General features: G+C 42.0%; 1 protein-coding gene across 1 annotated transcript in view; it reads left to right on the forward strand.

Annotated features, from left to right (window-relative positions):
• Positions 1-11,858: 11,858 nt before the first annotated feature.
• Positions 11,859-27,248, forward strand: part of LOC121288965 (fatty-acid amide hydrolase 1-like) — a 98,046-nt gene continuing 82,656 nt past the window's right edge. Inside the window, exons 1-4 of the mRNA XM_041207828.1 lie at positions 11,859-11,891; positions 17,850-17,966; positions 19,960-20,100; positions 24,572-24,705. Coding sequence (XP_041063762.1) covers positions 11,859-11,891; positions 17,850-17,966; positions 19,960-20,100; positions 24,572-24,705 — 425 coding nt within the window. The remainder of the gene's footprint in view (positions 11,892-17,849; positions 17,967-19,959; positions 20,101-24,571; positions 24,706-27,248) is intronic.

The raw sequence follows: 27,248 nt of genomic DNA on the forward strand, positions 1-27,248 counted from the left end.
TAGAAATCTAAATTTATACATTAGTTTTAAACCTTATTTTTTAGTGAGAAAAATGAAAAAAAGTGACTTGGTGCCAACTGTATCTCAGTTGAATATGATGGTGTCAACTACAGAACAAAATGTTTTGAACCCTAATTATTATAGCCTCTAACTGCGTGCAGTTAAAATCAATGATACTGATTACCTAGAAATGAGTTATAGGGTGCAAATAACATCCTAAACTTGGTGCATTCATTTGAACCAAGATGGTTAGGGCATTCTCAATCCAACTTACGTAGACACATAAGAACATAATCACTGAGATAAAAACAAAAAAACTGCGGATGCTGAAAATCCAAAACAAAAACAGAATTACCTGGAAAAACTCAGCAGGTCTGGCAGCATCGGCGGAGAAGAAAAGAGCTGACGTTTCGAGTCCTCATGACCCTTCGACAGAACTTGAGTTCGAGTCCAAGAAAGAGTTGAAATGTAAGCTGGTTGAAGGTGTGTGGCGGGGGGGGCAGAGAGAGAGGAGAGAGAGAGAGAGAGAAGTGGAGGGGGGGTGTGGTTGTAGGGACAAACAAGCAGTGATAGAAGCAGATCATCAAAAGACGTCAACAACAATAGAACAAAAGAACACATAGATGTTAAAGTTGGTGATATTATCTAAACGAATGTGCTAACTAAGAATGGATGGTAGGGCACTCAAGGTATACCTCTAGTGGGGGTGGGGAGAGCATAAAAGATTTTAAGATATTTAAAAATAATGGAAATAGGTGGGAAAAGAAAAATCTATAATTTATTGGAAAAAAAAGGAAGGGGGAAACAGAAAGCGGGTGGGGATGGGGGAGGGAGCTCATGACCTAAAATTGTTGAATTCAGTATTCAGTCCAGAAGGCTGTAAAGTGCCTAGCTGGAAGATGAGGTGTTGTTCCTCCAGTTTGCGTTGGGCTTCACTGGAACAATGCAGCAAGCCAAGAACAGACATGTGGGCGAGAGAGCAGGGTGTGTTAACAGGGAGTGTTAAAATGGCAGGCAACAGGGAGGTTTGGGTCATTCTTGCGGACAGACCGCAGGTGTTCTGCAAAGCGGTCGCCCAGTTTACGTTTGGTCTCTCCAATGTAGAGGAGACCACATTGGGAGCAACGGATGCAGTAGACTAAGTTGGGGGAAATGCAAGTGAAATGCTGCTTCACTTGAAAGGAGTGTTTGGGCCATTGGACGGTGAGGAGAGAGGAAGTGAAGGGGCAGGTGTTGCATCTTTTGCGTGGGCATGGGGTGGTGCCATAGGAGGGGGTTGAGGAGTAGGGGGTGATGGAGGAGTGGACCAGGGTGTCCCGGAGGGAGCGATCCCTACGGAATGCCGATGGGGGGGGGTGAAGCGAAGATATGTTTGGTGGTGGCATCATGCTGGAGTTGGCGGAAATGGCGGAGGATGATCCTTTGAATGTGGAGGCTGGTGGGGTGATAAGTGAGGACAAGGGGGACCCTATCATGTTTCTGGGAGGGAGGAGAAGGCGTGAGGGCGGATGCGCGGGAGATGGGCCGGACACGGTTGAGAGCCCTGTCAACGACCGTGGGTGGAAAACCTCGGTTAAGGAAGAAGGAGGACATGTCAGAGGAACTGTTTTTGAAGGTGGCATCATCAGAACAGATGCATGCACAATGCTGAGTCTGGATCTGAAGACAGCCCCAGCTGAATTAATTCTTGATTAACAACAATAAATCATTTCATTTGTGAATACGACATCCACTGTTTCACTGTTAATTCAGTACGATGACATGTACACACAAGTCCTTAATATGTTTCTGTGATTGAGCTTTGAATTAATGTCACCTGGTACTGTATAGACTTGCTACTAAAACTGGGAACTCAACGAGGAACAACTTTTAGAATCCATCTGGGAAACACATACTGAAGACTCATAGTTTTATTCTCTGTACAATTTCAAAATGTTTTGGTGGACATAAAAAGACACTTAATAGGTGCTGTGCTAATAAGAAATGCCTGTTTGCAAGTGTGGATTTAGCAGGCTTTTATCAAGGTTCATCCCGAGCAGCTCTGTGACACAAGACTCTGTGCTCTACGGGCTGTTCCCAGGGACACACACCGAGACAAATATCAATTGCAGCTGGAGGATCATCAACTCGGTGAAAGATGCTCTGGTCTGCCCGAAACTTGTTGGTCTTCCAGTGCAAAGAGTTGTCCCTGACCCAGTATTACAGACTGGCACATTCCAAGATCCAGGACTATGTGCTGAGGGATGACTAAAGCTTGGGGCAGCTGCTGCAGAGGCGCAATGGGGAAAGGTCACTGTCTAGACTGCAGCCATAGTGCACCAAGGGGCTGGAAATTGTATGGAACCCCTCGGGCTGTATGACTAAAAAGTGGGGGGCAAGGGAAGGGTAAAACTCCAAGAAGTATGACTAATGGGAAACGCTGCAGGTTAGCGTGTGGGGGGGTGGATTCAACTTCATGGAAAATTATGATAAAACTGAAAAGAAAGGAGAGCCCAGGAGAGGCTATTATGGTCTCCAGAACACAAAATAGGACGGAGTGTTTGGAAAGGGCTAGGAATCTAACTTCAAGCACATCAGATAAAGGGACGACAATGAGAAAGGGGACGGGAAATACAGGACTGAAGGTGTTGTACCTGAATGCACGCAGTATACGAAATAAGATAAATGAGCTTGTGGCGCAGACTGAAATTGGCAGGTATGATGTGGTGGGCATCACAGAGACATGGCTGCAAGGGGATCAGGACTGGGAGCTAAATATCCAAGGATATACATCCTATCGAAAAGATAGGCAGGTTGGCAGAGGGAGTGGGGTTGCTTTGTTAGTAAGAAATGAACTTAAATTGATAGCAAGAAACGACGTAGGGTCAGATGATGTAGAATCTGTGTGGGTAGAGTTGAGGAACTGCAAAGGTAAAAAAATCATAATGGGTTTTATGTACAGGCCTCCAAACAGTAGTCAGGATGTGGGGTACAAGATACATCAGGAGATAGAAAAGGAGTGTAAGAAAGGCAAGGTTGCAGTGATCATGGGGGATTTCAATATTCAGGTAGACTGGAAAAATCAGGTTGGTAGCGGATCCGAAGAAAAGGAATTTGTGGAATATCTACGAGATGGCTTTTTGGAGCAGCTTGTGGTGGAGCCCACTAGGGAACAGGCAATTCTAGATTTAGTGATGTGTAATGAGGCAGATTTGATAAGGTGAAGGAACCCTTAGGAGGAAGTGACCATAATATAATAGAATTTGCCCTGCAATTTGAGAGGAAAAAGATGGAATCAGATGTAATGGTATTACAGTTGAATAAAGGCAACTACAGAGGCATGAGGGAGGGGCTGGCCAGAATTGACTAGGAGATGAGCCTAGCAGGAAAGACAGTGGAACAGCAATGGCAGGAGTTTCTGGAAGTAATTTGGGACACACAGCAAAAATTCATCCTCAGGAAGAAGAAGTATACTACGGGGAGGATGAGGCAACCACGGCTGATAAGGGAAGTCAGGGACAGCATAAAAGCTAGAGAGAAAGCGTACAATGCAGCGAAGAGCAGTGGGAAACCAGGGGATTGGAAAGCCTACAAAGATCAACAGAGGACAACTAAAAAAGAAATAAGGAGGGAGAAGATTAAATATGAGGGTAAACTAGCCAGTAATATAAAAGAAGATTGCAAGAGTTTTTTTTAGATATATAAAGGGTAAGAGAGAGGCAAAAGTGGACATTGGGCCACTGGAAAATGATGCTGGAGAAGTAGTAGTGGGGAACAAAGAAATGGTGGAGCAACTGAATAGGTATTTTGCATCAGTCTTCACGGTGGAAGACACGAGTAACATCCCCAAAGTTCAAGAGATTCGGGGGGCAGAGTTGAATATGGTGGCCATTACCAAGGAGAAGGTGTTGGGAAAACTGAAAGGCCTGAAGGTGGATAAATTACCTGGACCAGATGGATTACACCCCAGAGTTCTGAAGGAGATAGCTGAAGAGATAGTGGAGGCGTTAGTGGTGATTTTTCAGGAATCACTGGAGTCAGGAAGGGTCCCAGAGGACTGGAAAATCGCTAATGTAACCCCTCTGTTTAAGAAGGGAATGAGGCAAAAGATGAGAAATTACAGGCCAATTAGCCTGACCTCGGTCGTTGGTAAGATTTTAGAGTCCATTATTAAGGATGAGATTTCAGAATACTTGGAAGTGCATGGTAAAATAGGGCGAAGCATGGTTTCATCAAGGGGAGGTCATGCCTGACAAATCTGTTAGAATTCTTTGAGGAGGTAACGAGTAGGTTAGACAAAGGAGAGCCAATGGATGCTATCTACTTGGACTTCCAGAAGGCCTTTGACAAGGTGCTGCACAGGAGGCTGCTCAGTAAGATAAGAGCCCATGGTGTTAGAGGCAAGGTACTAGCATGGATAGAGGATTGGCTATCTGGAGGAGGCAGAGAGTGGGGATAAGGGGGCCTTCTCAGGATGGTGGCTGGTGATTAGTGGAGTTCCGCAGGGGTCAGTGTTGGGACCACAACTTTTCACTTTATACATTAATGATCTAGATGAAGGAACTGAGGGCATCCTAAGTAAGTTTGCAGATGATACAAAGATAGGTGGAGGGACAGGTAGTATTGAGGAGGCAGGGAGATTGCAGAAGGATTTGGAGAGGTTAGGAGACTGGGCAAAGAAGTGGCAGATGGAATCCAACGTGGGGAAGTGTGAGGTCATGCACTTTGGTAGGAAGAATAGAGGCATAGACTATTTTCTAAATGGGGAGAGAATTCAGAAATCTGGAGTGCAAAGGGACTTGGGAATCCTAGTCCAGGATTCTCTTAAGGTTAACTTGCAGGTTGAGTCGGTAGTTAGGAAGACAAATGCAATGTTGGCATTTATTTTGAGAGGACTAGAATATAAAAGCAGGGATGTGCTGCTGAGGCTTTATAAGGCTCTGGTCAGACCACATTTAGAATAGTGAGCAATTTTGGGCCCCGTATCTCAGGAAGGATGTTCTAGCCCTGGACAGGGTCCAGAGGAGGTTCACAAGAACGATCCCAGGAATGAAAGGCTTATCATATGAGGAATGTTTGAGGACTCTGGGTCTATACTCAATGGAGTTTAGAAGGATGAGGGGGGATCTGATTGAAACTTACAGAATACTGAAAGGTCTGGATAGAGTGGACGTGGGGAAGATGTTTCCATTAGTAGGAGAGACTAGGACCCGAGGGCACAGCCTCAGAGTAAAGGGAAGACCTTTTAGAACAGAGATGAGGAGAAACTTCTTTAGCCAGAGAGTGGTGAATCTATGGAATTCATTGCTACAGAAAGCTGTGGAGGCCAGGTCATTGAGTGTGCTTAAGACCGAGATAGATAGGTTCTTGATTGGTAAGGGGATCAAAGATTATGGGGAGAAGGCGGGAGAATGGGGTTGAGATACTTATCAGCCATGATTGAATGGCATAGCAGACTCGATGGGCTGAATAGCCTAATTTCCGCTCCTATGTCTTATGGTCTTATGGACTCACATTGAATGTATACAGTAAATATTACATGTATCACAATCGCATTGAAGCACCTCAGAGTGCAACATGACCTATGTAGTCAATTGAATATCATAGCATTTTCTGTAATGACCATTTTGAAATATTTTGTAATGTTCTTTTAGATATTTATGAATAAAGTATATTTTTGCAAAAAGAAAGATTTAGCATGCAATTTCTGGTTTAATTGATGAATATCTTGATTTAAACGTGCCTGAAGGTGCTAAAACTAACAATTGCAAGTTTAGCACTCAAGCAGTGATGCAACAATTTTTCTGGAACTCTATATTGCTCGCACTCACTTCCACTGAAGGTATGGAGTGCACTGGCTTGGAGAGTGAAACCAATGTGGAGGGATGTCTCAAACAGCAAGAGAGGATGCTCAGGTTCTCAGATGCTGCCATGGAGGTCCTTGTGGGGAAGGTATAGACCAGGAGCGTTGTTCTGTTCCCAAGAGAGAAAGAAGGCTACAGTGGCAGCTAATGCAGAGTATGTGGGAAGAGATCATCCAGAAGGTGACAGCCAAGAGATCTGGCCCACACACTGCTCAAGTGTTGTAAGAAATTTAATGACATGACTTGTTAAGGTTCCGTCTTTACAAATATACTTCTGAATAACTGCACCACCTGCAACAGCATCATAATCTCAACGCACTTCATCTACCATCTAACTATAAACTGACATTTACACAATCCTCACTATTACATCCTTCATTGACACCACTCAATGCAGACAGATCTCACAGCTCTTTAGCCAAGTGAGGCAAACACACAAAACACTCCTGCCAATTTTTCAACATTCACAATTATCACTATCTTCCAGAACAAGGTAACAGGCAGGGCCCGATCAGGGAAGAAAACCATGCTTGTATGACATCACTCCCTTTGAGGTGCCAGTGATTGGGAGGGTAGATGAGAGATGCCACAGCTAAATACAGAGCAGGGGACATATCCCTTAAGGGATGTAACAACTCCAGCTTCCTAACAAATGCACAATTATTCCTAATCCCTAATCCCCTAAACTACCCTTTCTCCTAAACTCCATACGTTGTTATCACATTGATCCTATTATAGTGGCCATATATTCCACAATCTAACCCTGTGTTATCATTGCAAGCTATCAGGAACAGGATTCACCCCCTAACCTGAGTAAGTGAGCAACAGCCTCCTCATGCCCCCAAAAAAGAGGAGGAGGAAGAGGAGGGCTAGGAATAATGCATTTTGTCAGAACCTGTTGAAGGGTCATGAGGACTCGTAACGTCAACTCTCGTCTTCTCCGCCGATGCTGCCAGACCTGCTGAGTTTTTCCAGGTAATTCTGTTTCTGTTTTTGTTGTGTCAAAAATAACTTAGCTGCTGGCTTAGAAGAGGGATCCTGTAGCATGCACTGGGCAGTAGAGGGCAGCAGCCATGCATAATGGAAGGGATACCAGTGTCTTTCCAGGTGGAATGAGGTTGGGCCAGGTGAGTGCAAGTACACATACTAGTTCTGCTGTAGAAGAGTCAGATGAGGATCTAAGGGTCAAGCTTCAGAAGAAGGTTGATTGATGCAAAAAGCCAAATGCTTGTTGCTATAGAAAGGCTGCCTGAAAGTTTTCAGGTCATTTTCCTTTATTCTTTCATGGGTCATGGGCGTCACTGGCTGGGCCAGCACTTTTGTTGCCCATCCTTAATTGCCCTTGAGAAGGTGGTAATTAGGAATAGGCAATAAAATTCTGGCCTAGCCAGCAATGCCCATGTCCCGTGAAGGAATAGAACAAAATGACCTGTCATACTGGGGGATGGAGGAGTTTGTCTCCAACTTCATCTGTTGCTTGACACAGAGCCTGGAACCCTGTTCCCCTTCATCATATAGAGGCTAATCAATTATAACCAGTAACCTGTGGAGTTTAAAATCATGTAGTGTTTGAAGACAGGCCGCAGCTTCCAATACTGTCATTGCAGCTGGCATGGAATGACAAAGAGCTGCAATGGAAGCTAGCTGTCATCTCTGCTCCTTGGTTGAAAAGAGTTTGCAGTGTTTCTGATGCTCAGAGATCTGTCCTTCCCCACAGAATTGGCTGAACAGATGCTCTGAGGCGGAGCAGGAACCTACAGGCCTCTCTCTGGATGCGAGCATTGCTGCTCCCTCCCCTAGCTGCCCCTGCCATGTTCGGGCAGCCAGGCAGCCCACACTGCTGAAACCTATACTGAGGCTGTGCAGCCAGAAGTGGGGCCGTCTGGCCTATAGCCTTTCGAGGTCATCCCAGGGGAATTTCTGTTCTTTTCCACTTCTCAGCAGCCATCCACCTCAACTACTGCTGCTAGCACTAGAAGGTACAAAAGCACTTGTAGGATAGCTAATAAAGGGTAAGCAGCACAATGAATGGACCAAGCATGGGCTGCTTCTTATCTGAGGAGTTACGAATGGGATTGAACACTATCATGTTTTGCTTCTGATGTATATAAACAGCGATAATGGTAATTGGGTGGTAGTGGAATCAGTAGTCATTTTTACTGCCCATCTTGTAGGTGATACACAGTCCAGCCAAGATGGTGAAGGGAGTAAATTCTTATGCTGATGAATGGGATGCCAATCAAGCAGGATGATTTTGTCCGGGATGATGTCAAGCTTCTTTAGTTACTGAAGGTGCACTCATCCAGGCAAGTGGAGACTTGCACTTTGTAGATGGTGGAAAGGCTTTAAGGAGTCAGGAGCCGAACTACTCACTGCAGAATTCTCAGCCTGTAGCTTGCTCTTGTAGCCACGGTATTTATAGAGCTGGCCCAGTTATGTTTCTGGTCAATGGTGACTCCCAGGATGTTGATGGTGGCGGATTTAATGATTGTAATGTATTAAAACTCAAGGGGAGGTGGTTAGACTTTCTTCGTTGGTGATGGTCATTGCCTGGCACTTGTGTGCCACTTAGCAGTTCACATCTGAGTGTTATCCATGGGTTTTGTTCCATGCAGGCATGGACTGCTTCCTTATCTGAGTACTCATGAATGGTGCTGAACATTGTGCAATCATCAGTGAACATCTTCACTCTGACCTTATGATGAAGGGAAGGTCATTGATGAAGCAGCTGAAAATGGTTAGGCCTAGGGCACCACCCTGAGGAGCTCCTGAAGCAATGTCCTGGGACTGAGATGACTGACATCTAACAACCACAGATATCTTCCTTTGCACCAGATATGCCCAATCTGGAATTTCCGTCCTTCAAGACTCAGCAGCTCAAACTATCCTAACTAGAAGACCTGAGACGGACCCAGAGTTGGGCCTCAGACATCATTAAGCATGTCAACAGAAAGAAACAATGGCAACTGAGCACAACCTACCCGCTTCTGCACAATGGGTGTGAGGGGCAGCATGAGAGCAGGTCACCAACTCCAACAGTTAATGTATAGGCTGCTGCCATGTTATGAACAGAACAAATCCATTGTGCAGAACAAATCAGTTGAAAGTCTGGAACATTGGCGTTTGAAACTGGCAAGTTCTAGAATGCAATGAGATAGGATAAAAAGATGAGAATCTGGCAGTTTAGACAGTTACAACCGTAAAAAGAGAATTTAAGGGTGTAAGAGAAGCCAGAACTAGCAGAAACCTTGCTAACCTAATGTGGAAGATAGAGATAAGGATAAAGTTGGTTAGAAAAGATGGAGAGATAAAAAAGCAACCTCAGAACAAATAATAGATTAAAAGACGTCGCATAGCAAGATTCTTGAAGAATTAAGAATTATTAAAACTGTCAAGATAGGGGTGAGTTACTAAACTGAAAAGAAAGATATAACACTTTTATATTTAATACAATAAAATCAGGAATATATGAAAGAGAATAAAAAGATACATTTAATAGAAACTAATTGAAAATATCTGGGCAATTGAAACAGGTGGGAAAATACATTAAATAACATCGGTGCAACTAATTAATCAACTTGAATTTGGAAATTTGGGGAAATCATTCCTGTAAGGAATGAAGTACAAAACTTCAATTTGTGTGGTAACTTTTACATCCACAAGACATCCTAGAATACTCACTTTTTAAAGTGTGGTCATTGTTGTAAAAAGAATAAATGCAGTAGCCAATTTGTGGATAGCAACATCTCACTGGTAGAAAATGAGTAGAATGGTCAGTTAATATGCTTTCTGGTGATGTTGGTTGAAGGATCAATCTTGGCTAGGATATTGAAAGAATTTTTACTCCTCTTTGCACGGTGCCTTTTGAACTTCTATGTCCACCCAGAATGTAAGGCCTCTGTTTAATGTTTCATCCAAAAAGAAGGTACTTTTGATAATGTGCCATTCTCTCACTATTGCATTGAAGTGCAAATCTAGAGTATATTTTCCAATCCTGGAGTTGGAATTTATCCCAAATGTTCCTGAGATGAAAATGCTACTATTGAGCTGAGTTACCATTTATGAAATAGTTTATAATATTGTTAATATATATATTAACGAATTGGAGTGAAATGTGAATTTGATCAAATTAATAATTTATGTCTATATAATCATGCAGCTGGTGTCAGTGTTTGAATTCAATAAACTTTTTGTAACAGTAGAGCTACCTATAGATACAGTAGCAATAGTAAAGTTTAGGAGTTAATGTTAGAAACTCATGATTTTGACCCTAGTGCAAATAAACCTTACTTTTGTTTGGGAGTACCTAGTTTTTTTTTAACTTATTTTTAAAATTATATCTATTTGTTATAATAAATTAAAATATTAAACTCAAATAATATTAAATTGTTAATAATCAAGCTAGATTAAAATATAGTGATTGACAACTGTACCAGCTAAAACTCTTGTGATTGTCACTTGCCTGTGCTCTTGGCTGGGAACGGGTGTGAAAGGAAAAAGCTAAAAATACAAACATACAAATTAAGAACAGGAGTAGGCCACTCAGCCCCTCAAGCCTGCTTCTCCATTTAATAAGGTCATAGCTGATCTGAATGTAACCTCAACCCCACATTCCTTCCTATCCCCCGATAACCTTTCACCACCCCCACCACCCTGCTTTGTTAATCAAGAATCTATCTACCTCTGTCTTAAAAATATTCAAAGACTCTGCTTCCACTGCCATTTGAGGAAGAGAGTTCCAAAGTCTCACGACCCTCTGAGAGCCAAAAATTCTCCTCATCTCTGTCCTAAATGAGCGACCGCTATTTTTAAACAGTGACTCCTAATTCTAGATTCTCCCACAAGAGGAAACATCCTTTCCTTGTCCACCCTGTCAAGACCCCTCAGGATCTTAAAGGTTTCAATCAAGCCATCTCTTACTCTTCTAAATGGATACAAGCCTAACCTGTCCAACCTTTCCTCGTAAGACAACCCACCCATTTCTGGCATTAGTCTAGTAAACCTTCTCTGAACTTCTTCTAGCACATTTACATCTTTCTTTAAATAAGGAGACCAGTACTGGAAACAATACTCCAGATGTGGTCTCACCAGTGCCTTGTACTACTGAAGCATAACCTCCCTACTTTTGTAATCAATTCCCCTCACAATCAACAATTACATTCTATTAGCTTTCCTAATCACTTGCTGTATCTACATACTAGCCTTTCGTGACTCATGCAGGACACCCAGATCCCTCTGAATCTCAGATCTCCAAAATATCTCACCTTTTAGATAATAAGCTTCTTTTTTATTCTTCCTGCCAAAATAGACAATTTCACATTTGCCCACATTATACTCCATTTGCCAGATCTTTGCCCACTCACTTAACCTATCTTTGTCCCTTTGTAGTCTCCTTACGTCCTCTTCACAATTTACTTTCCTATGTATCTTTGTGTCGTCGGCAAGTTTAGCAACCATCCCTCAGTCCCTTCATCCAAGTCATTTATATAAATTGTATAAAGTTGAGGCCTCAGCTCTGATCCCTGTGGCACACCACTCATCACATCCTGCCAACCAGAAAAAGACCCATTTATGCCAACTCTCTGCTCCCTGTTAGCTTGCCAATCTTCTATCCATGCCAATATGTTACCCCCTACACTTTACTTCCCACAAAAAAATGTAAAGGTTGGTCAAACAATGGCTACAATGATATTCCAAAAGTATTCCAATCACTTCCACCAAGTGGTTTTCTGTCTGCTTTGAAGATAGCCCTGTCTCATAATTTTATTATTGTTGCAGTTTGTTATTGATGTTCAACAACTGAGCATAGCTGCATGTTTAGAAGTCATAGAAATGTTAACCATTGTCCTTGCTATGCTATCCTAGCATCAGACTAGTATTATTCCTCTGGAGCTCATCTCTGTCGTTATAATCTGCACTGTCCTTTATTTGAAACTGGTGAGATGGCTGGAAACCAGGAAGTATTATCGTTTGGCAGCAAAAGCCCGCTTGAGGAGGGAAGAAACTTTGAAGAAAATGAGAAAAATTACAGATCAGATTAAAGAAATGGTAAGTCTGAGGACTCCTAGCTTCTGGCCAGTATGCTGTAAAATTTTCTTCTGTTGTCATGTGTAGCTTTCCTATGTGTATATTACAAAACCGTATTTAATCCAGCCATTTACAAACAAAACTCTCACATAATAAGATGGAAGAGTGGCCCTTTCCGTAAATGCAATGACGGTAAAACTCCACAATCGTTTAAGCGTGGACTGATTTTGGGTGGGACCCATTTACGATGGATACTTGTCTCATCCAGGGTGTGGAGGTATGCCAGTTTTTACACTTCCTTTTCTCTAATCCTTCATCTGGTGGCATCATGAAAAACATTGGTGAGACTGGAGAGAGAAAATTATCTGGCAGAATTGCTGACATTCCTGTCTCTGGCACCACTACCCTACTGGATGTGGGCATGGAGTGGGCATATAGCACTAGTTAGGACTGCTCCCTGACAGATATGCTGAACTAAAAACAGAAAATACTGGAAAAACTCAGCAGGTCTGGCAGCATTTGTGGACAGAGTAAAACAGAGGCCTAAATTTTCTGGTCCTGCCTGCTGTGGGAATCGTCGCAGGTAAATTTGATGGACCAGCAAAAAGTCCGTTGACTTTGGGTGGGAAGCCCAGACTTACCGTTTCAAGTCCAATATAACTCTTCTTTGGAATGGTAGTGAGGTAGAAGAGCTGAAAGACCCTTACCAGCTAGCATTGTGAAATCGACTTTATTGGAAAAGGCTAAGGTTTTAAGAAAGATATTTCATTGTCCACACCTATCAGCAGTTCTCCCTCCACAGAGGCTTGTCTACATCACAAAATTGCTTTCTGCCTCCTCATTCCCCATTTACTGCTTTATATGAAAGAATATGTGAGATCACAGAATAATTATGAACGAGGGAGCTCCATTTGGCGCATTGCAGTTCACTATCCGAAGATAACTTAACATCTCCCCCATTGTAACATGTAATTCTTTCTTAAATGGTTCCAGGATCTTTGCTTCCCTATTCTATTTGGAAGCTTATTCCACATGTTGACCAGTCTTTGTGTGAAGAACAATTCTCTGACATCAATCTTAAAATTACCTTTATTAATTTGAACCCTGATTCTACTTCCAAAGCTTAACTTTTTTAATCTTTTCAATCTTGTAAACCGCTATCCAACAATTCTCAAACACCTCCTTTCTAAGCAGGAATGCCCATGCTTCGCCTCATAACCCAAATGTTGGCACAAGGGGTTCGCTTAGTAGCTCTCCTCTGTTCTCTAGTGCTTGAATCTGTCTTGTTATTTAGCTACTGTGACTAAAGGGAGATGGTAGCATCGTGGTATTGTCACTGACTAGTATTCCACTGACTAGTATTCCAATGTGCCAAATGGAGCTTCCTCATTCATAATTATCCTGTGATCTCACATGTGCTTTTATATAAAGCAGTAAATGGGGAATGCTCTGGGGACCTAGGTTCGAATCCCGCCATGGCAGATGGTGAAATTTGAATTCAATAAAAATCTGGAATTCAAAGATTGATGACGGCCATGAAACCATTGCCGATTGTTGTAAAAACCCATCTGGTTCACTAATGCCCTTTAGGGAAGGAAATCTGCCATCCTTACCTGGTCTAGCCTACAGGTGACTCCAGACTCACAGCAATGTGATTGACTCTTAAATGTCCTCTGAGCAAGGGCAATTAGGGATGCCTTACCCAGTGATGCTCACATCCCATAAACAGAAAAAAAAAATTCTAAAATTGTCAAAGCAGAGCAATATAACACTTGACAGTTACCTATCCTGATTTAGATTTTACTGTTTAGGCTTTGTAATTCAACATCCTGTTTGGTTTTTAGTGGCTACATCAATTGGACATGCTTAGTGTCGAATCTATAAAGCACTGAGGTCTCTTTCAGCTTGTACCTAGCTATCTCAGTATGATTAACAAAGTGCACAAATTATTTTTCTTTCCTGTGTGTTGCACTTCACACCTTTCTGCATTAGTTTTCATCTATTATTATCCTGTCAATTTACACATCTGACCTATTCTGTAATATCTAAGCCACAGCCACTGCTCCTTCTTGTTTAGTATCACCTGCAAATTGCATTGAGTTCCTTAATTCAGGTCATTTATCTCAACTGGAAACAGTAGTGACCCCAGCACTGAGACCCGAGACACCTCACCTGTTACTCCCTATCCTTCGGCCGTTTCTTGGGTCCATCCAGAATCACCACAGTTGATTCCTATCAAGCTTTTTGGATATTTTTGAAATATCTACCAGAAGACAAATATAATAAATAATTGTCCACACTGTGATAATCTATTAGCAAAATAATGATGATATTTAGTTTCAAAATGAATCACTAAGTAGTAGCCTCTTCTTTCATTTTGTGAGACAAATCAAACTTAACTGAAAATAATAATCATCAGTTCCGAAGAAGTCATATTGGACTCGAAATGTTAACTCTGTTTCTCTCTCCACAGATGCTGCCAGACCTGTTGAGTTTTTCCAGCACTTTCTGTTTTTATTCCAGATCTCCAGCATCTGCAACATTTTGCTTTTAATTAACTGAAAATAAATTCATTTGTTCTTCTCTTCCAATGTTTATTATTGTCTCAATTTCACTATCCCCAAATCAATTTTGACAACAAATTCTGATGACAAGCCATTGACCTGAAACATTAACTCTCTCTTCTCTCTCTACAGATACTGCATGACCCACTGAGAGTTTCTAGCGTTTTCTGTTTTAATAATAAATGATACATGTACAGTATATGAGGGCAGCTTTGCTCACTAACTCACATAGGAGGCATAAAACAAAATAATTAGTACTTTGATTGTTAAATATTTTATAGAGTGCTATGTCTTAGCAATTACTTTCATCTGAATAATTGAAGACCTCTGGGGGTGTTCCATGATTGATTTATGTCCAAAATGAAATCATTGTGAATCCAACTGTGAGAAAAGGAGAGATTTGGTTTTGCATCTAATGAGGAAAAGTCTGTTCTTTGTGTTATGTGACTTAACTGTATGAGGTAATGTGTTTGACATAGTTAGAGGTAAGAGGGAAACTAACTTTCATTACTAGATTACAAGATTCCGGCGTTAGCCATCTGCCTGCAAGCTTCACCTAGGTTTTTATTTGATTTGCAAGGAAGTGGACGTTGTGCCTTTGACCCAGAAAGATGAGTATATTTGTGCACATTATGTATGTTGGCACTTTGATAGATGGCAGATGAAATTCAATGTGGAGAAGTGTGAGGTAATGCATTTTGGTAGGAAGAACATGGAAGAAATGCTAAACCAAGGCCCTGGGTGCTGCTCTCTCATTCTGTCATGTGGAAAAGCTATTGCTCATGGAATAAAAGGGACAGTAGCAATGTGGATACAAAATTGGCTGAAAAATAGGAAGCAGAAAGTAATGGAGGAAGGCTGGAGGAAGGTTTGTAGTGGAGTTCCCCAGGGACACTTGCTTTGCCTGATATATATTGATGATCCAGATCTTAGTGTGTAGGGGAAAATTTCAAAGTTTGCAGATGACACGACGTTTGGGAATGTTATAAACTGCGAGGAGGACAGTGTAGAACTTCAAAAGGACATAGACAAGTTGGTGGTGTGGGTAGATAGATGGCAGATGAAATTCAATGTGGAGAAGTGTGAGGTAATGCATTTTGGTAGGAAGAACATGGCAAGACAATATAAAAAAAAGGGTGAAACTTGAAGGGGGTACGGGAGCAGAAAGACCTGGGTGTATATGTGCATAGATCATTGAAGGTGGCAGGACAGGTGGAGAGGGCAGTTAATAAAGCATATAGTATCCTGGGCTTTATTAATAGGGGCAGAGAGTACAAGAGCAAGGAGGTTATGCTGAATTTATATAAGGCACTCATTAGACCTCAGCTGGAGTATTGTGCATAGTTCTGGGTGCCACATTATAGGAAGGACATGAACACATTGGAGAGAGTACGGAAGAGGTTTACAAGAATCATTTCAGGGATGAAAAATTTCAGTTATGAAGATAGATTGGAGAGGTTGGGACTGTTTTCCTTGGAGGGAAGAAGGTTAAGAGGAGATCCAATAGAAATGTTCACAATCACGACCGGACTGGACAGAGTAGATAGGGAGAAGCTGTTCCCGCTCGTAAAAGGATCAAGGACTAGAGGGCACTGATGTAGTGATTTGCAAAAGAAACAAATGTGATGTGAGAAAAAACTTGTTTACACAACAAGTGGTTCCGGTCTGGAATGCACTGCCTGGAAGTGTGGTGGAGGCAGGTTCAATCGAGGCATTCAAGAGGGCATTAAATGATTATTTGAATAGAAACAATGTGCAGGGGTATGAGGAAAAGGCAGGGCATCAGCACTAGGTCATAATGCTCATTCGGAGAACTGGTGCAGAGACGATGGGCCAAATGGCCTCCTTCTGTGCCTTTAAAATTCTATGATTCTGTAATTCTGTGACACAAAGAACAAATGACATTATTTCAAGAAGCACATTAAAGTTCTCTTGGTGACCTCAATGATGATATTTGAACAGATTACATAGGTGGTCATTTATCTTGTTTTTTTTGCTTGTCAGAACATGCTGAGTATAAATTGCTGCTGTGCTAACCTCCATTATTAACAGTAATTACAGTTCAAAACTACATCAGTGGCTATGAAGTTGCCTTACTTCATTCTGAAGTCATAAATAGTGCAAGTTCTTACATTCTAATCAGATGGTACATATTCTTGGCTTCACAGTGTTCATCTAATGCACTTCCCTCTACCTCACACTAAATCTCTCTAAGTGGACAACTGTTAGTGTTCTTTAGATACATAGAAAGAGGCCATAAGATGCTAGGAGACCCCTATTTCTTCCCCATGTTTGTTGTGCTGAGGAAGTTGATGTTGTGGCCACTTTTTAAAATTAGTTTTGCCAATTAGCACCTTACTAAACCATTTCTGAGGACATTAAGAGTGAACCATAGAGTGTGTACTGGAATCAAATGTAGGATGGTCTGGATATGGGTGGCAAGTTCTCTTCCCTGATGAACATCAGTGAACCTGTTGGCTTATCCTGACAGGGTCTAGTCAGGAAATCACCAGATTTATTGAATTCCATTTCACAATGTCTAGGTTGCTAATACCGTATAGCACATGACTGTACCTGTACAGTTAGTCTCCTGGCTGGTGCCTGTGAGGATCAAAAAGTACCAGCACAGCCAGATGCATCATAACTGGCTCTTCTTACTCAGTTTACTGCTCAGGTACACGCAGTGCAGGAAAATAGCATGGAAGGTTAAAATGGTTTACTGAAAAGGAAAGTTCACAACTCTCTTAGAGTAGAAGGAATTACATGATAAGTTTCATAAAATAATTGCCTGACAGATTATATAGGCCCAGCTGGATTTGAAGGGAAAAACGTAATGTTCTGCATAAACCTCTAGGTGGAATCTGCCCTCCTACTTCTCTGCCATTGACTTCCCCCCACGGCCTCTCCACTTGAGGAGATGGCAGGGGGGAGGAAGGGGTGGTAATGTCTGCAATTCCCACCACAGTGAGTTATCAATCTCTATTATAGATACAGGGAGGTACAATAACTATAGGGATCAGAGGATGGGACAGGAGGTTGGAGGTTGAATCACCCATGGGTCTGCTATGGCCCCTTATAGTTACAGCTGTTAACCCATCCATCTGGAGGAGTACAATGTCCTGGAATGAATCATCCACTGATTCCATCAACCCTCCAATTATTTATATTTTGAAGATATGAGAACATTAACAGAATAATAAATAGAGGGTTAGGATTCATAATGAATCAGATCTAAAACTTCCAACTTCCCTTTACATTCGTTCATTTTATATTCATTTTTGTTATTTGTTTAATTTCTGCTCTTATGGCATATTTTGTTCTAGAATCTCTATGTTATAGCAGCCCAGTTGCTCAATCATTCAATAGCCACAATTCTGTTTACAACATAACCAAGACTATGTTCTCTTCTTTCTAGGAAACCTATGAAACAAAAATTGATTCCGTTCCCTTTCTCACACTTCATGATCTCTGTAAATCAATAAGCAAAGGGGTTGTATCACCAAGCTACGTGCTGCATGCTTATCTGGAGAAAGTAAGAGAAAAACCATGTATCACATAGGAGCATAAGAATATGAGTATGCCATTTAGCTCCTCGGGCCTGTTCAGCCATTCAATGAGATCATGGCTGATCTGTGACCTAGCTCCACAGATCCCTTTGTCCCAGATTCTTTGGTTAACCTTTGGTTAGTAAAAATCTATCAGTTTTAAAATTAACACTTAATCTATGATCAATTGTCCTTTGTGGAAGAGAGTTCCAAACTTTTACTGCCTTTTTCATGAGAAGGGTTTCCTAATTTCACCCCTAATTTCACTCACTATGAACCTCCTCCCCCACCCGCGTTTTCATCTTGTCTCTCTCGAAGGGGCTGATGGTTACTGGGAATGTAGTTTCAGAGGCAGCAGTAATCCTCCTCCAAACTCCCATGCTTCATGTGTAGTGAAGACAGTGAATGTCAGCAGGCAAATATTTCCCAAAAAAGATATCATTGCACTGGTTTACAAAACTGCATACAAACTAATTACTACCCAGGCCTTCCTATTGCTGTTCTCTGTACTGATGCTCGGAAAGGTGAAAGATGAGTAGCCATACAATGCACATGTGCAGCTGCTATTTTGAAACATGGATGCATATCTTCCTGTTCTTGTACTCTCTGTGCCAGTTTGCCCAGAAAAAGAGTGGGAATGGATCAGTGAATGGCCTGTGGAAGCGTTCTGAAGATACATGAGGCAGCTCAGATTACTGTGTCGTGCTGAGAGATCTGCAGACAACAGGAAAATCAACTACTCCTATGAGGTCCTTGTCCAGTGGCTTCAGTGTGAGAGGTGGAAGACTGCTGTGGCTCAGATTGGGGCTGTTGTGGTCAGAAATCTTTAGCAACTCAAGCCTGAGAAGGACCAGCTGCAGATTTTAGCATCTCCACAGCTGCTGGGACTGTTTGGCTGAGTAACTTTTGGCACAACACTGGGAATTGGTTGAGCGGGTAGCTAGGATGTGGGTGTGCTATCATCCAGAGAGAAGAAGACATGCTCCACTTCCATTGCATGACTGCCCATGCTATTGACCTGCAGCTCAGCAGCACCAATGTTCTGTAGAGAGCAGTTTGTAGGACACTATGATGCAACTTGATTGATTTAATATCTCAGCCTGCCCATGACAGAGGAGATAGTGAAACCTAGGGAGACGGCATGGCTCTAGTATGAGTATCCCTGATAGTTTCTACTATGGGTATTGCTAACTCTTGCCAGAAGGGTCTGGTTTCATTATCCACTGATGACACCACATATTCCTTAGTTTACTGCAGAGTGTTGATGCCATGAACCAGAACACCATACAAATTGGTAGAAGATTCTTCTGTCATTTCTGAAGTATTGGCATGTCCTGGTATACTGTCTAATACACTGAGCAATTGCTGGTGGCTTAAACCAGTTTTCTTTTGAAGGCTCGGTTCCCAAAATCTACAGTTTTGACCACTCGATAGACCTATTACCTGAACTTGCCCTCCAGCAAGCCATTTGCTGGGATGTCCATTCCACTTGCACCTGCTCACTTGTGCTGAGCGAATCATTCAGTGCGGACCCTCTAATCCACAATGGATAACCACTTAGGATGCTGTTCTCTGTACTGATGCTTGGAAAGGTGAGAGATGAGTAGCCATACAATGCAGGTGTGCAGCTGCTATTTTGAAACATGGATGCATATCTTCCTGTTCTTGTACTCTCTGTGCCAGTTTGCCCAGAAGAAGAGTGGGAATGGATCAATGAATGGCCTGTGGAAGGGTTCTGAAGATACATGAGGCAGCTCAGATTACTGTATCGTGCTGAGAGATCTGCAGACAACAGGGAAATCATTAAATAGATATTGGGAATGTAATAGAGTAAAAAAATATAATCTAGTGAGACACTGAAATTATGTTTTAGTCAGGAATGTTTTACTTAGAAAATGTGTGAATTTGTTAAAACATAATATCAATCCTATTTTGTAATCGCTCTGGTCAAGCTGTGTTTTTATGTTCATTGTTTTGAAGGCTCTGGATGCCACAAGAAAATTCAACTGCATCATAGAATTTCTCCCTGAATGTCAAGCACAACTTTTAGATTTGCATGAAGCCAAAAAAGGACTCTTGTATGGGATCCCCATCAGCATCAAGGAAAACATTAACTATAAGGTGCAGGCTTTATGGAAAATGTGTTAAATATTGAATGTTTGAAGTTCTTTGGAATTTGATGCTTGTGAATGTGTTTTGTGTTGTGTTGCTAAAGGGACTTAAAAGCCAGAAGGAATTGAAAAAATGCAGGTCCCATATCTATGTCAATCCAATTTGCTGCTTAAGGAAGATCTCATTATATTTTTTTCTATCCTCACCCTCATGAAGGCAGTGAATACTTGTCATCATCCAGGGTATAATTTCAAATTCCAGTCACCGTCTGACATCTTGGACAAGTGGTCATTATTTGTGGATGAATCTTGACTGGGAGTGTAGACATGGCTATAAAAACAGGGGGCACTACAGTCAAGCCTAATACCGTCCTTGCCCACATCTTTACACATGCGCTTCCAGCAGCAGTTGTTGGGTAGTGCTCATGAGTAGAAACCCCAGCTTCTTTCCCTTTCCCCATCTAAAGACTCTGAGGCCAAAAGCAACATTCCTACTGCCACCCTAATAATGCCAGTTCACTTCAAGCAGAGCAGGAATCAAACCTATAACTTTCCCGATTTGTTTGGTTCAGCAGCTTGAAGCAGTGGCCATCATTTCAGTGAATAAGTTTTTGATAACATACTGAGCTAATTTTCTACCATACTGGGAAGTTTAATTCCAGTACTTAAGAAATGCTGCTCTATCTTTAGGTGGAAGTAAATATCAACCATATTTTGTGATTCTTAACAAACAGAACCAAAGGAATCCTCCACTAGAAAACTGCACAGAGATGAAAGAATTCTCATACAGTGATATTTCCCATTTCCATTAGGCACAAAACTACTCTTTTTTATAACTAGGTCTTTGTCTTAGTATGGACTCAGTTTTCTGAGCAATAGTTGGTGAGTCCTCTTGTCTATCAACACAAATTGGCTTGTGGGTAGCTGTATTAACTAATTTGGTTATGTACATACTAAAACATAGCACACAATGCAAGCTCTAGCACTTAAAACCATTTTAACATGGGGCATGAATTGGGTTCATGGGGAATAAATGGAAAGCTCCACAAGGTTACAAGAGTGAGGCCTGGTTGATTTTAACTATTGGGCCTCATTTCAGTATGATTGATATGCTGTCTTAACAATTGAGTTAGGAACTGGGCACCCACCTCATAATGTGTGAAATTTCAGGTGGAAAACTGAGGCCAATTTAAAGAGGGAATGCGCCTCTTCTAGCAAGGTGATTTGAATTTCATTTGAACAAGGCTAGCAATGTGACGCCAGTGTTATTTAGTTCAAGGGCTGCCCCCAATTTTCCTGATATCTTTCTGGAGGTCCTGGAGGAATGTAATTTTCACCAAGCAGCTGCAAGGGTACCCCTGGGGCAACACTTGTATGGGTCTCCACAGAGCTGGGTGATACCCACAGGAGCTGACTTCAGTGTCAAGAGAAATTTGTTGACCTCACAAAAGAAGCAAAGGCGAATACAGCTTTTACCTCCCAGCTCTCTCAACAGTACCTGCCAATATATATTTTAATCCCCCTTTCAGTCTCAATGAAGCTCATGTGGCGTAATGGGACAGAGGCTTTGGTTCGAGTCCAACCCCAGGACTTGGTCATTAAGGAAGATGCATTCATAATGCAGTGAAACAGGTTGAGTACCAGCCTGCAAATCCTTCCAAGACCTGCCAATGGCAGGTAGAAAGAGCGAGAGAGATTCCTGTTCAGCGACGTGATGGAAAGAAAGTTGGAGCCTCTACAATCACTATCCATAACTCCAGGCTACAACATGCATGTAAAAGTGCATATTGCCACAGCAACCCAGACTCGGAATAAACTGTAACACACCGCCACCAGGACAAATCCAACCTGGCCAATTACTGCTCCATCAGTCTACTCTCGATCATCGGCAAAGTGTTATCGACAGTGCCATAAAGCAGCACTTAGTCAGCAACAACCTGATCACTGACACTCTGGTTCTGCCAGGGCCACTCAGCTTCTGACCTCATTACAGCCTTGGTTCAAACATGGACAAAAGAGCTGAACTCCAGAGGTGAGGTGAGAGTGTCTGTCCTTGACATCAAGGCAGCAATTCCCCACTATCAACATCCTGGGGGTTACAATTGACCAGAACCTGAACTGGAATAGTCATATAAGTACTAGGGCTACAAGGATTCTGTAGAGAATATCTCATCTCTTGACTCCCCAAAGCCTGTCCACCATTTACAAGACAAGCCAGGAGTATGATGGAATACTCTCCACTTGCCTGATTGAGGACAGCTCCAACAACGCTCAAGAAGCTTGACACCATCCAGGACAAAGCAGCCTACTTGATTGGCACCCCTTCCACTTCCTCCAACATTCACTCCCTCTCCCACTGACACACAGTAGCAGCAGTGTGTACAATCTACAAGATGTATTGCAGCAACTCACTAAAGCTCCTTCAATAGCACCTTCCAAACCCGTGACCTCTACCACCTAGAAGAACAAGGGCAGCAGATGCGTGGGAACACTACCACCTGCAAGCTCCGCTCTAAGTCAAACACCATCCTGACTTGGAAATATATCATTGTTCCTTTACTGTCACTGGGTCCAAATCCTGGAACTCCCTTTGTAATATCACTGTGTGTAATACCACATGGACTTCAGCCCTTCAAGAAGGCAGCTCACTACCACCTTGTCAATGGTAACTGCAGATGGGCAATGAATGCTGGCCTAGCCAGCAATGCCCACATGCCATGAACGAATAAAAAATAGTGGAGTGGATGGAAAGTAAAATGCATATGACCATCGGAGGTATCTGTCTCCACAGTTGCGTTACTCAATGGCCACAATGTGATATGGGCAGACATCTGCTGTGGAACTCTTCCACAGCTCAAAAGTAACCATGCTCTGACCTCCCACCACCTTTCACCTGACTGAGAGTGGCCTCAGCAAGTAACCAATGCACTGTCTTACAACTATGTCCAAAAACAGGAGCTAATTGCCCTTTTATGTGCCTTAATTGGCTACCTGGCTCTGTCAGAGGTGCGAAAACCAACCTAACGTGGAGTGTTCCAAATTTCCACCCCCCAGCTGCCTCCAAGTCTGCCTCTGTGGGGCTGGGAAAGTTCTGCCCATTGGATTTTCTATTGCGGATTGCCCTCTAATTTACCTCTTGGAAGAACTGTAGGAGTAACTTTGGTTTGTTCATGGAATGTTGGTGTTTTTGGCAAAGCCAGCATTTGCTGTCGAGTAACCTTTGAGAAGGTGGTGGTGAGCCACCTTCTTGAAATGCTGCAGTCCATGTGATGAAGGTAATCCCATCATGCTGTTAGGTAGGGAGTTCCAAGATTTTGATCCAACAACAATGAAAGAACAATGACATAATTCCAAAGCAGGATGGTGTGCGATATGGAAGCGAACTTAATCATGTTTCAATGCACTCGTTGCCCTTGTTCTTCTAGGCATTAAAGGATGTGGGTTTACTTACTGTGAAATAACCCTGACGAGTTGCTGCAGTGCGTCTTGTAGATGGTACACACTGCAGCCGCTATGCTCTGGTGGTGGAGGGAGTGAATATTTAAGGTGGTGAACTGGGGGAGGTGAGGTTAGCTAGGCTGCACAGGCACGTTGCATGCAGCCACCAGTACCATCACATGCATTATACATGTGAAGATACACTTACCTGCATTTGACTGAGGAGCAGTGCCTTTGGAGCCTTTTTTATTCCCAAAGGAAGCGCTGCAGAGTCATGCCACATGCTGCAATTCAATCTTCTCTTCATTTTCACTATATGCTTCACCCTGTCGGTGACTGTTAAGGTCATGACTGCTGTTAATTTCTATGCCACTGGGTTATTGCTGTACTCTAAATATTAGATGAAATCTTGTTAAAGGATTTAAGATCATTAAAGACTAACGTAAACAATTAACTTAATTACAGGGATCTTTTTCTAGGATATCATTCAGATGAGCAGGCACAATGTTATAATTGTCAAATGTCAATTAGTTTGACAATATCAAAGTCTTCATTCCATTTCCTAGTTCTTAAAATCCCAACAGGGAGTCTCTTTTCTGAGTTAAAGGTTCTCAAACTCTGTTTGGTCATTTTCTCAAGGACCTCTGAACATCAATTTGTCTGTTGTGCTGCAAGTTTTGCAGGCATTGCTCAGGCTAACATTAATTTTATAATCTGAAAGCTTTGTATCTGTCAAGAAGATACCAATAATGCAAAGCTTGTAGCTGAAAATACCATATTGCAAATATGAGAGAACAAGAAAGTTCCACTGCAGCCATACTATTAGTTAATCGCCGAGACTTGAAAAAGGTATTTCATGTTTCTGATTGCAATTTTTTCTTCTTTACTGTCAGCCATTTGAGATGTAATTTTGCCCAGAGCTCAAAAGTTCTCTGCAAGACAACAAATATTACATTTTAATCAGGGATCAAAAAGCCTGTCGGAACATCATGTGGCCCAATGAAGCAACAATAATAAAATGTTCTAAAATTATTTTAATACAGGGTCATGATTCAACTTGTGGGCTTAGGAAATTTGTAAACCAACCTGCAGGTGAAGACAGCGTAATAGTTAAGGTGCTGAAGAAACAAGGAGCGATTCCATTTGTGAAAACCAATGTTCCTCAGACATTATTAAGGTGATATTCATTAGATTACCACTGAAAATTGCGGTGCTTTTAAGGACCAAGAGAAATGTTAATTATGAAGATCATGGTGGGAGTGGAAAAGGGCTAATTACCGAATAGAGTTGAATGTATCAACATACGGCACATACCTTTTGCCATTGAATATTTTTTTAAAAAGAGATAAAGGTGTAATACTGAGGTTATTTCACAATTGTGAAACGGGCATAATACACTGCTTCTGCTACAATATTGTTTGTGTATAAATATAAGGATTTTATGTATTATGTGAAAGGAAAATTTGAAAATATTTTGAATTTGCAATATGATTTGAAGGCCCTCATTCATTTGATAGCAGTGTAGTGCAAGTTTACTCACATGCTATCTTGTAAATAGGGCCTATCCACTTCAGTTCTCCTTTGAAATGAGTAGTATGTTTGTATGTGCTTATTTTTCATTTCATCTATGGGGTACAGGGGTTGCTGGCAAGGGCAGCATTTATTGCCCATCCCTAGTTGACCTTAAGAAGGTGGTAGTGGGATATATTCTTGGTATATTAGCTTTTGTTACAAGTGGATTGGCATACAGGAGTAAGGAAGTCTTACTAGAATTTTACAGGGAATTTTGAGGTCACATCTTACCTAAGGATGGACATAACTGGTAGAGTGAATGTAATGAAGGTTCAGTAGACTGGTTCTGGGATGAGGGGCTTGTCCTATGAGGAGATATTGAGTACACTAAATTGCCTGGAGAGTAGAAAAATTGGAGGTTATCTAATTGGGGCTGCAGGGGCAGAGGGTCCTGAGTGTATATGTGCATAAGTCATTAAAGGTGGCAAGACAGTTGAGAGAGCAGTTAATAAAGCTTACAGTGCCCTAGGCTTTATTAATAGGGGCATAGAGTACAAGAGCAAGGAGGTTATGTTGAGCTTGTATAAGACACTAGTTAGACCTCAGCTGGGGTACTGCATACAGTTGAGGGTGCTGCATTTTAGGAAGGATGCCAAGGCATTGGAGAGAGTGCAGAAGAGGTTTACAGGAATGGTTCAAGGTATGAGAAACTTCAGTTATGAAGGTAGATTGGAGAGGTTGGGACTCTTTTCCATGGAGTAAAGAAGGCTGAGAGGAGATTTAATAGAAGTATTCAAAATCATGAGACAGAGTTGATCGGGAAAAACTGTTCCCATTGGCAAAAGAATCTAGAACCAGAAGGCACAGATTTAAGGTAATTGGTAAAAGAAGCAAAAGGGATATACAAAAACACATTTCAAACAATGAGTGGTTAGGGACTGGAATGCACTGCTTGAGTGTGGTGGAGGTAGGTTCAATTGAGGCATTCAAGAGGGAATTAGATGATTATTTGTAAAGAAACAAAGTGCAGAGTTACGGGGAGAAGGCAGGAGAATGGTGCTAGGTGAAATGATCATTTGGAGAACCAGTGAAAACATGATGGGCCAAATGGCCTCTTTCTGTGATGTAACAATTCTGTGAAACACATTAAATTCTTAATGGGCTTGTCAGGATAAATGCTGAGAAAATGATTTCCCTGGCTGGGGAACCTAGAACACAGGGTCACAGTCTTACGAATAAGGGATCAGCCATTTAGGACTGAGATGAGGAGAAGTTTCTTCACTCAGAAAAGTTTGTTAAACTTTGGAATTCTGTACCCCAGAGAACAGTGGATGCTCAGTCAAGACAGAGGTCAAAGAATCTTTGGGCACTAAGAGAATTAAGGGTTAGGGGTAAAATGAAATAGAAGGTCAGCCATGATCTTATTGAATGGCAGAGCAGGTTCAAAGGGCCAGCTCCTATTTCATAGGTAACAGCTGCAATCCATGTGGTGAAGATGCTCCCACAATATAGGTAGGGAGTTTCAAGATTTTGACTCAATACCTATTAGTCCAAGTCAGGATGACCTGAGGGAACTTGGAACTAATAGTTTTCCTATACATGTGCTGCTTCTGTCCTTTAAGGTGGTAGAGGTCATGGATTTGGAAGGTGCAGTAGAAAAAGTCTTGAAAACTTGCTGCAGTCCTTCCTGTAGATTATGCATACCGCAGACATACTATGCCAGTATGCAAAGGCATCAATTCAGCAGACTATTTTGTCCTGGATACGAACATGCAAAATAGGTTCAGGAGTAGGTCATTTGGCCACTCGAGCCTGCTCCTCCATTCAATAAGATCATGGCTGATCTGTTTGTGTTTTGAGTTCTACATTCCCAATAACCTTTGATTCCTTTGCCCAACAAGAATCTATCCATCTCTGCCTTAAAAATATTCAGTGACCCTGCCTCCACCACCTTCTGAGGCAAAGTTGCACAACCCTTTGTGAGAAAAAATTTCTCCTCATCTCTGTCCTATAAGGGCGCCCCCTAATTTTAAAACAGTGCCCCCTAGTTCTGGACTCACCCACAAGAGGAAACATCCTTTCCACGTCCACCTTGTCAATACCGTTCAGGATCTTATATACTTCAATCAAATCACCCCTCACTCTTCTACACTCCAGTGGAAACAAGCCCAGCCTGTCCAACCTATATTCATAAGACAACCCGCTCAT

The sequence above is a fragment of the Carcharodon carcharias genome, chromosome 16 (genome assembly GCF_017639515.1).
Source record: "Carcharodon carcharias isolate sCarCar2 chromosome 16, sCarCar2.pri, whole genome shotgun sequence".
Lineage (NCBI taxonomy): Eukaryota > Metazoa > Chordata > Chondrichthyes > Lamniformes > Lamnidae > Carcharodon > Carcharodon carcharias.